This window comes from Peromyscus eremicus, chromosome 1 (genome assembly GCF_949786415.1).
Source record: "Peromyscus eremicus chromosome 1, PerEre_H2_v1, whole genome shotgun sequence".
NCBI lineage: Eukaryota > Metazoa > Chordata > Mammalia > Rodentia > Cricetidae > Peromyscus > Peromyscus eremicus.
Window position 1 is genome coordinate 146904397 of NC_081416.1, and position 9987 is coordinate 146914383.

General features: G+C 44.3%; 1 protein-coding gene across 1 annotated transcript; it reads right to left on the minus strand.

Moving 5' to 3' along the window:
- Positions 1-7866: 7866 nt before the first annotated feature.
- Positions 7867-8970, minus strand: LOC131902345 (mas-related G-protein coupled receptor member A). Its single transcript, XM_059253344.1, has one exon. The coding sequence runs from the start codon at positions 8905-8907 to the stop codon at positions 7972-7974; it is 936 nt and encodes a 311-aa protein (XP_059109327.1). The 5' UTR covers positions 8908-8970; the 3' UTR covers positions 7867-7971.
- Positions 8971-9987: the final 1017 nt, after the last annotated feature.

A 9987-nucleotide genomic window follows, 5' to 3' on the forward strand; every position in this document is an offset into this window, starting at 1 on the left:
GCAAGAGGCATCCATCTCTGTGGCCACAGATCTGAATGGTAGGAATGGAGGAGAGGACAGAGGGACTTGCATGAGAGGGTCTGGGTAAGCCCATTTAGGACACCACAAAAGGTTCTGATAACACCCAGTGCTTGGAAGGCAGTGTCTATGTCCTGCCTTCCTCCTGGAGGAAGCTCCATGACTTTCTGCTTCTCGCACCCTGTGGTGGAGACACAGGGACGTGAACCCAGAGGAAACATCACAAGAGGACACCTGAAAGTTTTAGAATGCACCCTTATCTTTTCCGTTCTCCTGTCAAGGGTGGGGAGCTGACCTTCTCTGGAAGGGAAGATCCATTCTCAGCTTGAGTGACAGGATAGTGCCCGGTTCTGTAAATTGTGAGATGCCTTGAAAGCCTGGAATAGAGATGGGGGCTAGCTGGAGCCTATCAGTGCTCCGGATGGCTCATGCAATTTCTTGTGCACCATGTGGGAGCAAATCAGAGACCAGAGTCAACCAAGACACCATCCATCACTGAGGTGTTTCTTGGCATCTGCCCTAATTCCACTCACACACAAGCCTCCTGATTTTGCTTTATTTCTCAAAAGTTATTGTGATTCTTCTCTTTAATTGCCAACTCACCTTAGCATCAAGTGAGGTGAGCTTGCACTATGGAGTTTTATGTGATGAGTAAAGAATTGAACCATCGAAGGTTTACTAGGTAAAGGTTTATCTTGTCTCGGCAGCAATGCATTCATTTTTGTTCCTAATGACAGAGAAATGTATGCAGATGGAGACTCCCCGAGTCTCACACTCTAGAGACCATTACTTGCTACTGTTTCCACTGTCAGTAATTCTTTTTTTTTTTTTTTGTACAGGGTCTTACTATTTATTCTTAGCTGGCCTGGAATTTGTTATGTAGACCAGGTTGACCTCGAACTCAGAAATCCGCCTGGCTCTGCCTCCCAAGTGCTGGGATTAAAGGCGTGCGCCACCACGCCCGGCACCATCATCTATTCTTATTTCTCTTATTATTATTGGCTCTGAAGACCAAATTTATTTTATTATTCACTTATTCCTGTGATTCTGGGAATTGAACCCAGGACCCCACATGTGTGAAATAAACATCTAACTAGCCTCTTTTATTTGTTTTTAACTCATCACTATGAATAAAAGGATCAGTTTGATTCCCTTATGAAATATAAATGGTTCAAGCACACAAAGCATATTCTTCTTTCTCCTTCTTTCACTTGATAAAGTTTGTAATATTTATTTTCATGTAATGTAGATATTTAAAGTTTTAAATCTTTGATTCACCTTTTTGTTCTTCCTGCTATAAGTAGCCTAATATTATTGCTAAGTTTTGGATACTGTATCCTCCTACCCCTCTGAGAGTTCATGTGATTGGCACTTGGTGTTGTGGATATCACTCTGTATAAGTAAAATGCTGATTTGCCAGTAGCCAGGCAGGAAGTGTAGGCGGGACAAGCAGAGAAGAGATTTCTGGGAACAGGAAGGCTGGGTCAGAGAGACACTGCCAGCAGCCACCATGAAAAGCAAGATGTAAGGTACCAGTAAGCCACGAGCCACGTGACAACTTATAGACTAATAGATTTGGGTTCATTTAAGATATAAGAACTAGATAACAAGAAGCCTGCCACGGCCATACAGTTTGTAAGCAATATAAGTCTCTGTGTTTTTACTTGGTTGGGTCTGAGTGGCTGTGGGACTGGAGGGTGAAAGAGATTTGTCCTGACCGTGGGCCAGGCAGGACTGGAGAAAACTCCAGCTACACACCTGGTTCTCATGGTGATAGGCTCTGTGGAACTTTACGAAGTGCAGCCTACTGGGATATTCATAGGTGCTCTGGGAGTCCCACTCTCAGGCAATCCCTGAAGTTCTTGAGACACAGTTGTAGAAGGGGCAGGCAGGCCTGGCCATCCCTTCCCATGTCTTAGGGATTTCTGGCTGCATAAGGGATCCCTCCTCCATGTGCACTGCAAACATCCACTGCAAGACTCACCCCAGAGCCTGAATGATGTTTGAACTTTTAGTTTCCAGAATTATGATCTAAATGAAGATCTCTATTTCATTAAGGAGGCCGTGTCAAGCAACACAAATCTGACAAATGAAAAACCACATTCAGAACATTTCTTCAGGGGATGAATTCAGCAAATACACAATAAAGACCTTGTTATGGACTTAACCGTGTCCCTCCAGTAGTTGTTTGCGGGAATCTCAGTCCCCCTTATCTCAGACTGTGGCTATTTAGGGAGGTCATATCCAGTAAGAGTTGTATCCAGAGCGGGATGGGGATAAGAGAGGGTGATGGGAAGTGTGCTGTGGAATAATCCTTTTGTACACTGTAAATATCTATTGTTTTATAAAAATATTGTTAACAAAAAGCTGATTGGCTGATAGCTGGGCAGGAAGAGATTGGGCATTACAGCCTGAGACAGACAGAATGCTGGGATGAGGAAGGACGGAGTCAGAGGAGTCGCCAGCCACCCGGAGAATGAGTCCGACACACAAAATGGGATAGAGGTAAAAGCCACAAGCCTTGGGGTAGCACGCAGATGAATAGAAATGGGTTAATTTAAGTTGCAAGAGCTAGTTAGTAATAAGCCTGAGCTATTGGCCGGACATTTGTAATTAATATAAGCCTCAGTGTGTTTATCTGAGAGTGACTACTGGACAGGAAAACTCTGCCTACAGAAGTGGATACAATTAAAGTCCAATATATGCATGAAATTGTAATTGTGTGACAGGTTTTTCCTGGGGAGATGAAACACACATCTATTCCCTCCAGGTAGGGAGTAGATGGCAGAGCAAAGTACAGATAACACCAAAGTACCTAGTCTAACTCGGTGAACCAATGACTTCTGTTGGGGTTACCTACAGGAATATAGATGAGTGGTCACTTACAGAAGCAGAAATGACTCAAAGACAGCTGTATCTCCAAAACCTACCCCAGCATGGGTCACAGCTCACAAAACCTGGGACCCTGGAACTCACTGCACAATCTGTAGGCATCTCCACAGGCCGGAGAGTGTTGTGTCTAGGTGCCCCAGGTGGGCTGAGCCCCTTCCAGGCAGCTGGTCTGGTCTCAGAGGCTCCTTTGCCTCTTGACTTGTCTCACAGTCTTTCTCAACAGTCTTTACTCTTTATATGTTCTTGGGGAGGAGGGGCCTAGAGAATCTGATCAGTTTCCAGGACTTCCTAAAGCTATTTTGAAACTATTGTTTACTTTCTTTCTTCTTTTAAAAATCATTTTCCCTTCCTTCCTTCCTTCCTTCCTTCCTTCCTTCCTTCCTTCCTTCCTTCCTTTCTTTTCTTCTTTTGGGGGTAAGATTTGAGACAGGGATTTCAGACCTTTCTGTGGAGCCCTGGCTGCCCAAGAACTTTTTATATAGACCAGGCTGGCCTTGAACTCGCAGCAATCCATCTACTTCTATCTCCAAAGTGCTGGGATTAAAGGTTTCTGTCACCAGGCTGGGCAACTTTCTTTCTTAATGAGCTTCCCTGAAGGACGGAATGTTTGAATCTCTAGGAAAATGCTATACAATAATTGTGGAAGAATAAAATAAGAAGCACAATAAAAAGAAGATGTGATTAGGCCAGAGAGACAGATGTTGGTCCATGTGAAGAAGGTCCCATTTACAAACTATGGAGACAAGGCTCCTAAGAAACCATACAGCTCATAGAATGTCTAAATTACTCTGGCAAGGATCTGGAGAAAGCTGAGTTTTCACACACTGCCAATGGGAACATAATGCAATTTAGCACCATGGAAAGTACTTTTGCATTTCCTGGAAAATTAAACATGTACTTCTTATTCTACCCAACATTCCACTGTGGCACATATCCCAGGAAATGGAAAATGATGTTCACTTAAAAATCTGTACAAACACATTGAGCTCATCTTTATTTATGACAGCTAGTCAGGAAACACTCCAAATACCTTCTCAGTTGTAGAATCTTGCTCTATCGCTGAAAAAAAAATCAGCAATGACCTATTGGTGCACACTACAGCTTGGAGGACTCCTAAGGACATTGTGCTGAGAGGAAAAGGACAAACTCAAAGTTAGTGTGTGAGTCCATTCACACAACACTTCTGAAATAGTGAGAGCTAAAATGGTGCTGGGAAGATAGCTCAGCCGGGAAGGCACTTGTCTGCAAGCCTGAAGACCTGAGTTCAAATCCCATCCATGTGGTGCTGGGAAGATAGATCAGCCGGGAAGGCAATTGTCTGCAAGCCTAAAGACCTAGTTCAAATCCCGTCCATGTGTGATGGTTAATATTCATGTCTGACAGGGTCTAGAGTCATCTAGAAGACAAGGGTTATCTGGGTTAGGTTAGTCTCTGGGAACGCCTGTGAGGGACTGTCTAGATTACGTTAAGTGAGCTAGGAAGTCCCACCCTGAACGTGGGTGTCGCCATTCCACGGGCTGGGGTCCAAGACTGAATAAAAAGGAGAAAGCCAGATGAGCATGGAGCATTCATTGCTCTCTGCCTCCTGACAGTGGGTGTGATGTAAACAGCAGCTCAGGCTCCTGCTGCTGTGACTGCCTTGTCATGACAGCCCTCACCTTGAACTATGAGCCAATACAGACCCTTCCCTCCTCAAGCTGCTTTGATCAGATATCTTGTCACAATGACAAGATAAGTAACTAATGCACCATATAAAAGGCAGGGTGTGGTGGTGCCTGCCTGTAATCTGTGCTGCAAAACAGGAGACTGTATGGGAGATAAGGTCCCTGGAAACTTGTAGCTAACCATCTTGGCCGGTGTGGTGAAATACCAAGCTAATGGGGGTGATGGTGTCTCAAACAAAAGGTGAAAAAGCACCACACACACACACACACACACACACACACACACACACACACACACACGCATGCACACACCACTCGTGCACACATGCATACATGCACACACACACTCATGAGCGCACATCACTCATGCACATATCACTCATGCACACATGCATACATGCATATATGCATGCACACATACATGCATGCACACATACCACACACACCTACAAGTACATTAGAATATAGTGTTATAAAACAACCGACAGGGTACTTTGTAGCTGGACTACCCATTTGAATATCAGTCACCACTAATGAGGACATTGGTCTTCTGGAGAAATGTTATAACCTAGACACCTAGGCAGGAAGATGTCTCAAGCATTTATGATAATTAAGTAACATGTAAATTTATATTTTTTCTTCCAATCGCTTTTGGAAAGGAAATAAATGAAAATGTATAGAGAGAGCATAAACATTGCCAAACCACGCCCCTTTCTCCCACTGTTCGGTTCAGAGCTTCTGAAGCCGATCTGCTCTGTTCTGTCACAGTGTTGCAGGGGGTTACAAAGAGTTTAGCCTGGATGTCCAGGTAGTGGAAGGCTGGGGAGGTAGCTCATTGCAGAGTCCTCATTCACTATACTGTCAAAGAAAAAAGTCTATATCCTGCAAAGATCTTCAGGTGACTTTTTCTCAAATATGAGGTTTCTGTTAGGTCATTATCAACTTTCAAGCCATAATCCATTTAGAGTTAAGGGTTAGTCAGGGAATGGAACACTAAATTTACTCTGAGGCCAGAACTCTTTACTCTCAAAAAAGCCTGTACTGGGCAAGTGGGTACATTCTGCTTGTTCCCCATATTTCCTAAATTCCTCCCATTCTATTTTTATCTCTCTCTTTAATTCTGCAGCCTGTGAACCAGCAGGGGGAGGAGATGTCCTCAGGAGGAGAGTTGGGACAAAAGGATGCTGCCTTTTGGCTAGCGCAGGGCTGATGGCTCTGTCTGATGTGACATTACTTTGGAGTTGATTCTGGCTGCTTTTGCAAGTCTATGCCAATACCTGTCTGTTCAGGGCCATTATGGACATTGCTCAGAGCTCACGGCACTCCAGCTTATGATCCTTGTTGCAGCTAAGATCAACTATCTGGCAGAAGCCCAGGACAATAAAGATGTGTGTGTGTGTGTGTGTGTGTGTGTGTGTGTGTGTGTGTGTGTGTGTGTGTGTGATCTTGATAACCACTCCTTGAAGAATCTTAAAGTTTTTAAATTATTATTATTAACAATGCCACAATGAATTCTCTCCCTCTCCCATTTTATTGTGTCTAGACTGTTTATTTTCCCACCCTGCCACAAAAATTTTATGTGGTGGCTAAAATTGTAGAACCATCAGTTTAGATTTCAAGCATCCCAGGAAATCTCCAGCTTACCCACTTCAATTGCATAGTTACAAATGAGATATTCTCCTCTGTTGACACATCTCTATTTTATTCTGGATGGATTCAGAGTCAGTGGCATCTGTAAGATAGATCTGTGCAAGGAGACCTCTTCTTCACTGCTGGGAGCAGGAACTGAGACTAGGAACAAAGTCACATCTATGTTTATGGCCGACGGAGTCATGGTAATATCGATGCCTGACATGTACCATCTCTACATTCAGAAAGAACATGTCACAGCAGTCTCTCCAAATTCCAGTCAGCTGTCAGTCATGTACAAGGCATATGTGCTCATTTGTGTACGTGAGGAAACATTTCTGGGTCTTTCTTAATCAGTATGGTTCTTATAATCAGGCCACAATTACATTACAATAAAGTCACATACCACAGTGTGGTGATATATTGTGTACCCTAATAAAGCTTGCCAGAGGATAGAGCCATCCACTAGATTAGACATAGAGGTCAGGCAGTGTTGGCACACACTCTTAATCCCAGTACTGGGAGGCACACTTGCCTTTAATCCCAGGAAGTGACAGCAGAGTGGAGAAAGGTATATAAAGCTCGAAGAAACAGAAATTAAAGCAGTTCAGCTGAGACCCTTTCGAGTGAGGACTCAGAGGCTTTCAGTACTCAGAGGATTCACAGAAACAGGATTGGCTGAGGAGTTGGTGAGGTAAGGTTGGCTGTGGCTTGCTCTGCTTCTCTGATCTTTCAGCTTTCACCCCAATATCTGGCTCTGAGTTTCTTATAATAACACCACTTAAGATTCATGTTACACCATAGCCTTGTTAAAAAAACAGGTCCCACATTTCTTATGGAATAAAATCAGATCAGTGACATTTCCTAACTCCATTATCTGCTTGTGTTTCCATGGATGGACATGAGATCTAAGGTGGTCATGGAACCAGCTTGAGAATATAGCCCAGCTGCTCTTCCTAATCTAGAACTCACAGCATACACATTCCCAGTTATTTCAAGATTTCTGGCTGTTGGGGTCAGCTGGCTGGAGACATAGGATTCATCTGCTGAATCACAGGGTTGTGAGAGTGTGCAGTGTAGTGCAGCATCTGAGCCTCAGCGGGCATCTGTCTTTGTAAATTGTACATTAGTCTTATGACTGAGGGCTACTCTTAACAGCATTACAATTGCATAGGTGTAAAACATTTTTGCTGTTGCTGAAGGTGTTGTCTCATGAGGATGGTTCATAGGAAACCATGGGGCTCCTTTGTCTTTACTGTGCAGTGTAAACCGATAGTTCTTTTCCACCAGTTCCCGAAAACCACTCAGAGGCTTATATTAATTATAAATGCTTGGCTGATGGCTCAGGCTTATTACTAGCTAGCTCTTACATTTAAATTAACCCATATTTCTCATGTATGCTTTGCCATGTGGTTCATTGTGGCTTGCTACCTCATTTTTTACATGTCTTGCTTTCTCAGCAATCACAAACAAGAGAGTTGTGGTTTTGGACAGAGGCTATTTCCATGGCAACAAAAGTTGCAAAGAAACAGCAAGAAAGCTTCAGAGGAAGTTAGCGTGAGAATTTTATTAATGTCAAGAAGGATGAAGACACGATACTTTCAGATAAATCCTTTTACTCAGGAAAAGTAGAAAAACTAAGTCAATGACAATCTGTTGGAGACGATGGTGAACCACTGAGGCATGTCAGGTCAGAAGGCTGAGAGGAGAGAGCAGAGTGGTGGTTACTCCAAAGCCACCTCTGAGGTTCCGGCAGAGGTCTTCATCACTATTCCACTCTGCTGTTTGACATCTCCACCGTGTCCTGAGGAACACTGCTTCCATTTTCACCCGTGTCAGGGGAGTCCTGGAGAGCCCTCTGGAGAACCGTTCTGAGGGTCAGGTGCTTCAGCTGGTGCCTGAAGGAGCCCACGAAGAAGTAAATGATGGGGTTGGCACAGCTGTTAATGGCAGTCAGGACCAGTGATGCCAGATAAAGACCATAAGCAAACACACCATAATCAATCTTAATCCAGATTAACAGGAACCAGTGGATGCCAAAGGGCAAGCCGCAGAGGAGAAAAACCAGCACTGTGAGCATGATGGTCGCATACAATCTGGTGAGCTTTATCCGACCAGCGCCACAGAACAACTTGGCCAGCAGGGCCAGGCTGGACAGGCAGAGGACCACAAACAAAAATATCAGGCACGCCGCAGTGAAGAAGTTCGATGCCAGACACCGATTGTCATTTTCATATTTGGTATCTAAGAAGCCACAGAAATACCGGTTCAGAACGCTGATCAATATGGACAGGACCCAGATCGTAGCACACATGACAGTTGATGTGTGTTTTGGGCGGTGGCAGCGGTACCAGATGGGGCACAGGACAGACAGGCAGCGCTCGGTGCTGATGGCACTGAGCATGCTCAGGCCTGCGATGTAGGGAACCATCATGACGGTGTTAAAGCATGGGAGGAAGATAATGTTGGGATAGGAAAACTTGAGGAGAAGCAGAACGGAGTCTATGATGTGGCAGAGGAGGAAGAGGAAGTCAGCCACAGCCAGGTTTAGGATGTAGACGGAGAAGGCGTTCCTGCGCAAGCGGAAGCCCAGGAGCCAGAAGACGATGGAGTTTCCTGTCAGCCCCACCAGTCCTGAGATGACGATCATCAAGTTTGGGATCAGGGTCCTGCTGTTGAAGCTTCCAGGAACGGTTTTGTCCATTGAGTTTGTTGTGACTGCTATCCCCGAGGCTGAGGTGTTTAGGCTCAGAAACCCTGCACCAGTGCTGCTGGGAACACAAAGAAGACGTGAGGCCTGCTGTATGTACACGCCTTTTTGTGAAAGACGTATTTTATTAGCACATATTAAACGAATAAGACGATAAGGTTTATTATGAGATTTTCAGAGATGTTTGTAGTGTACCTTTTTATGATCACTAATTAATTGTCAGGCCTACCTTACCGTGTAGGAACAACAGTTCTTGTGTTTCACTGGGTGGTGGTGGGGGCGTGGTACAGGCTAGCAGAGTCACGCAACTTATTAAAAACCCCAAAGCCCCAGAACCTGCCCCCTCCCCTTTGAGCAGTCCTTTAGAATCATCACCAAGGTGTATTGATTATATGTAGATGGGAGAAAAGCCAGAAAACTAATGTCCAAATTAGGTTCAAGATGGCAATCAATATCGTGGATTAAGAAACCATCAGGTTTAAATGAAGTACAGAAAGAGTGAGGAAAAGAAGCCAACAGCATGGAACAAAATAGTCATCTAGGAAAATCAGAATCTGGAAGCGCTCTCCTCTCTCTCTCTCTCTCTCTCTCTCTCTCTCTCTCTCTCTCTCTCTCTTTCTCTGTCTCTTAAACTCACAAAAGCAGCCATTCTTTCAGGAATTCACAGAGGCAGGGGGATACATTGTTCTTCAGGGATGCAGACAGGCACCCAGCACTGAATGCACACCATTCTCCATGTTCTCTCTAAGAGACACTGGCCACTGTGGTCCCTACTTCCAGTTAGGGAGCTTAAAAATTTGCACAGCTAATTTTAGGGTCTGATGTATTGTCTTTTTCATCAAGCCAGGAGCTTCATATGAACAAGTTATTTATACCTAGTTTGTTCACTAACCTACTTGGGTCTGTAGAATTCTCATTTAACAGGGGGTGGGGGTGGCGACTAAGACTTAATCAGACAAAGGAATACTCATCTGATCATGTCATGCAAGCCATTTTCATACTCATCCTTGATCTCTTGCAGTGCTGCTTAAGGCTTTCTCTCCTTATGTCACTACACAATCCCACCATGATGAT

Excerpts from the sequence above, each read along its gene's own strand:
- LOC131902345 (XM_059253344.1), bottom strand. The coding sequence starts at position 8,907 with ATGGACAAAACCGTTCCTGGAAGCTTCAACAGCAGGACCCTGATCCCA.